Source organism: Oculina patagonica, unplaced genomic scaffold (genome assembly GCF_052425735.1).
Source record: "Oculina patagonica isolate OP01 unplaced genomic scaffold, crgOcupat unplaced1461, whole genome shotgun sequence".
NCBI classification, from domain to species: domain Eukaryota; kingdom Metazoa; phylum Cnidaria; class Anthozoa; order Scleractinia; family Oculinidae; genus Oculina; species Oculina patagonica.
Genome location: NW_027557476.1, coordinates 1 through 4,701, shown reverse-complemented (window position 1 = coordinate 4,701; position 4,701 = coordinate 1). Strand labels below are relative to the sequence as shown.

Below are 4,701 nucleotides of genomic sequence, written 5' to 3'. Positions count from 1 at the left end.
GTTAAGTCTCTTGTTAGTACTCAGTCAATTTTAATATCATCGTCACTGGGGGGGGGGGGGGGCTTATTCGAGACAGGGCGCTTATTAACTTTTCCTACCTACCTGTGGGCGCTTACTTAATCGAATAAATTCGAATAGGTTTTTTTTTAACAGAATAACTTATATGTAAACTAGAATGTAAACAGCAGCACGCAACCATGCCAAAAAAAACAGGCAAAAGAAACACCAGCAAACTTACGAGTTGCCTGCCGGAAATCCGGCGTTCGTAGACTAGCTTCCTTTTACCATCCTTTATAGACTTTGCCGCCACAAACATAGTTTAGATTAGACTTTAGGGTAAGATGTTTTGAGCCAACAACCTACCGTCTCGTTCTTTATTCTGACTGTAATAAGTAACGCACTGTGAAGTGGGAAAAATGTAGACTGCTCAAACAGGATTTTTGCCCATAAACTTCGCATTACCGGGTGCGATGCTCTATCAACTGAGCTATGAAGTCATTGATACAACATGTACGTGATGTTCTCTTGATTGAAGTAAGTGTTTTCAGACTTCTTGCAATTTATTTTTATGCAAACCCAACTACAGCTCTGTAATGATTTTATTCATAATTACTTCCAGTCAGTCAGAAGGCCTGGTAGCAAAGCGCTTTATTGACCAATCAAATCATTCCTTTTATCTTGCCGCGTGATTACTTGATCCACGCGAATTAATGAAATGTACACCAGAAGTATGAAGATTACAGAAACAAAATTGAGATATAATGGACGTCACTTAGCACACAAAACTACATCTCAATTTTGAATTTATACTTGCTGTCTGTTCCTGGAATCTTCCCGGCGGACGAAGTCACAAAAAATGTTGTGGAAACTGGATGGAGTTGCTTTGGAAGATCTTGTGCCGGTCCCAAAAGCACAACCGGTAGGTAGCTAAGTACTTTCTTTGTGTACTGTAGCTTAGCGCTTGACAACGAAGTACTAAACTTGAGTTTTTTAACAAAACTTTTCACAGTTATTCATCACGAAGCTACTTTTGCTTGTGAAGAAACAATTATGATAAATAGACAGAAGAGTTTGTGTGACATTTTGCGATAAAAAAGCAAAGTTTGCCGTTCTTTATTTTGATATTCAACACTGAACGCGTGTTTTTGTTGCAAGCACAGATTGCCAAACGAAAAGTCAACAATGAACTTCATAATTTAAAATTTTGACTTTAGAAAATAGTACTGGCGAGTTTGTTGACTTACTTGCAAAGCAAATATATTATCGGCGCGAGAACTATCATTTTAATTGTTTGTTTGAATTTGTTTGGAAGTTTGAATTCTTTTCATTTCCCAGTGTGATCATTTCGTTTTAACACTCGCAACTGTGAAGACAAACAAAGATTTGTGAACTATCTAACACCCGTACTGATCAATAACGTTTTGTACCCCAAGCGAATAAAAAGAGGTTTTACTTTACTATCTCTGTATGGGCGGACACCTCTCTAAGGCGGACAGTTTACAGCTGAACTTAATCAACAGTAATCAGTGATTTAGAGCAAGTTGCATGCCGCTTTTATTAGTTGCTAGCGATTAGAGTTTCGTTCGAGCTTCGTAAAGCGATTCATAGCATCTATAAAGATATTCATGTTGAGGTTTATAAAGTAGGTACGAGTACGGAAAAGTTGCTCAAGTTTTAGTGCTTATATTTGAGGTAGATTTAAGGCACTAAATGGCTAAATTTTTAGCTGCGAGGGTACAAACGAACACTGTTATAACTGCCGGTGGTTAGAAACTTCTTTTACCAAAGAATTTTACCATGTATGGAGTTTATTGTAAAGTTGTCAGATACGAACATAATAGTTTGGTTAACTCCTTAGAAGGCGCTGCGTGCTCAATAAAACTTCTGTTTCTTACATTCTCAATGCAACACAGCATGCAAATTTCAAGTTTCAATTCTCTAAATCTCTTGGGAAGTTTACTTTTCATTTATTTCTTAACATTGCTCTTAACTCTTTGTTAACAAATCTCTTGGGAACAATTTGCCAGCTTTGATGACTCAACGCTTGGTTCGCTTTTGTCTGCTTTTCAAAGTTTATATGTATACCGCCAAATAAAGATTTGCATAGCGCTGCGGACTAAACGTTATATTTTTAGAACTTGCGCAAAGGTAAGTTAAGTTTTGATCCTATATTAGCTAGAATTGAGAAGATATACAACGCCTTGGGCTCTTACTGAATCCTGCTAAGCTTTATACATGTACTTTCAAACTTAAGGCAGTGAATTTTGTGCGTGTGGTAAAGTGCTTATCGTTGTATAGATTATTCTCCCTGTAACAACTTGTTTCCCAGTTTTGCTGTTGTTGTTTCTGTAGTTTCAAAGAAGTCCCTCGATATATTTCGTTGTAGAAGCGTGCAAACAAAATCATTGTCTTGCTAAACTAAGTGGTAAGCTGTCTTCGAGAAGGCCACGTGCTTATATGCTTTATTGGTAGTACGGCCTTTCGTGCAACTAGAGACGCAAAATCGCAACATTGCAAGATACGTTCACGAAACATTTACCAAATGCAATGGAAACGGCTTTGACTGTAAAGTTTGTTTACTTCGCAGTTCTTCTTCATACACGAGTTTAGTTTTCATGTTTCTTCTGAAGCTGCTGCCAGTTATATTGAGCATGCCGTGAAGGATTTATATAGAGAAGATTTAGTTCATTACTGGGAATCTCAAGAAGCTTTGACCTGGAACACAATGGAGCTATATTGAAAACACTTTTTGAAAGTTTTTATTGCAATTTTATTTAGAGTTTCGTCATCGCGCGATAAAGTTTACAGAGTTGCTTCAAGATAGTCCAGAAGGGTTTACCTCCTTAAATGGAATACAGGCACCTCCGCACTTCTTTGTCAGGCACGCTCACTCCAATTTGTACCATGGAAAGTCAAATTCATAGGATTAGACTGTAAACACGCTCTGGAAAAATAAACTATGATTACTAATAAGTTGAACGTTATTTCAGGGTCGGCATTTTAGTACTGGTCACCACATACTGGGCAATCTGAGCTCCACTTTAGATGCTAAGTACGCGCAAATGACATATGGTGAACATTACAGAAAGGTAAGTAATATACAAATTAATTTCTTTATTTAATGGTGAGCTGTTCACTCAAAAGACTTTCTTCGTTTAACAGACAACAGTTACAACTTTCGATAAATTCTGCTTGAACTCTAAAAAAGTCACCTTTGGGCCGATTTACACGGTACGACTTAATCGCGTGCGACGAGCTTACGACCTAGGACCATTTATACGCGCGCGCGTCTGTCGTAAGGATGTCAGGTTAATTCAGTTTACACGACGCGTTTCGTGTCAACTGTAGTCATGGCGTAAGCGTGTCACATGCGATAATCGTAGGAAAAATCGTACTGTCTAATTCGTCCTTAAGACTACAACCTTGGACTTTATTGATGGAAAAAGGTACCCCCGCTCACTTTCAAACGCATGTACGGCATTGAATTGACTCAGGAGCCCATGACCATTGGCTCCTGATTGACTTGCGAAAAGGCGCAACAAGGGGACTTTTCCAGGTTACCCATTAAGATTATACATCTTGATAGTAAACCACTTAATCCTAAAATAACGTAGTAAGTGTCAATTTTTTATAGTTGAGGGCATTTACTAGACAACAATAAAACCACAAAAGTTTCCAGATTACGAAAATCAAAGTTGGTCTGTTCTTTTGCGCCATTTGCACGCGAGTTCAGATAACTGATATATGCTTGTTTTTCTCACTCCTCAGAAAGTTGAAGCAGCTTTGAAACTTGAACGCCAACGTTGTGCTGACCTTTTGGCCGAGCAGAAGAAAAAAGCCTCGACACAAAAGACCCTGACACCGATAAAGAAGACACCAGTCTCCCCACGAAAGAAACCTCAGCCTCGATATGATTTGAATGAACTACGTCATCACCAGAGGAGATGCGCTGCCTTGCTGTTCGGAGCACGGGACCGAGGCGCGCATAAACTGCCAGTTTTGGTATGTTTTAGGTTCATAGAGCCATGTCTAGTCACATATATACCTAACCAACTGAATACAGCGTTTACTCGCTTGTGCAACCTGCTGGTTCATTCCCTGATGAAGTCAGGCCGTGCCTGACGAAATATTGGAAGAAAATATACAAGTTCAATCCCTTACCCTTAACCGTACTGTCAGCCTTTCTGTTTTTTAATTTGTTCGTATTTATACAATTTGCTGATCAGATCCACCAGGATCCGGTTCTTTGTATTGTCCGTTGGCCCTTTCTCAAGTTAAAAGTTTTCAATATATTTGGCTCAGGCGACGTTTCTAGGCCCCGGAACCCGCGCTTGCTAACTTTGTTATCCTGCACATACCACCAGTTAGGTGTTTTCCCGCGCTTACTGTAAAGTTGAAGTGTTTCCCGCGTTTCACGCCAGTAGTTAAAATGTTTTCCCGCGCTAAACGCCAGTTAACGCCCTTATCACCAGTTAAATGGTTTCCTGTACTTGTAATACCACTAGTTTTCCCGCGCTTCATAGCAGTTTATAAATGTTCCCGCCACTCTACCGATGCTTATGCAGTTCAGTTTACTTGTTTCCCAGGCAGCTTTAAACTTTGATGTGATCAGAAATAAGTCACTGCTTCTTCAAGTTACTGTTTTTCTCGTCTAATTCTTCAGCTGTTAGTTTACTTTTCTCTTTCCTGTATGACACCTGT

At 39.2% G+C, this 4,701-nt stretch overlaps 1 protein-coding gene across 1 annotated transcript; it reads left to right on the top strand.

Moving 5' to 3' along the window:
• Positions 1 to 93: 93 nt before the first annotated feature.
• On the top strand, positions 94 to 4,002 carry LOC144639894 (uncharacterized; the record flags this gene model as incomplete). Its single annotated transcript, XM_078499165.1, has 3 exons — positions 94 to 919; positions 2,991 to 3,089; positions 3,769 to 4,002. Coding segments are annotated over exons 1-3 (396 nt in total), but the record flags the coding sequence as incomplete, so codon positions are not given.
• Positions 4,003 to 4,701: the final 699 nt, after the last annotated feature.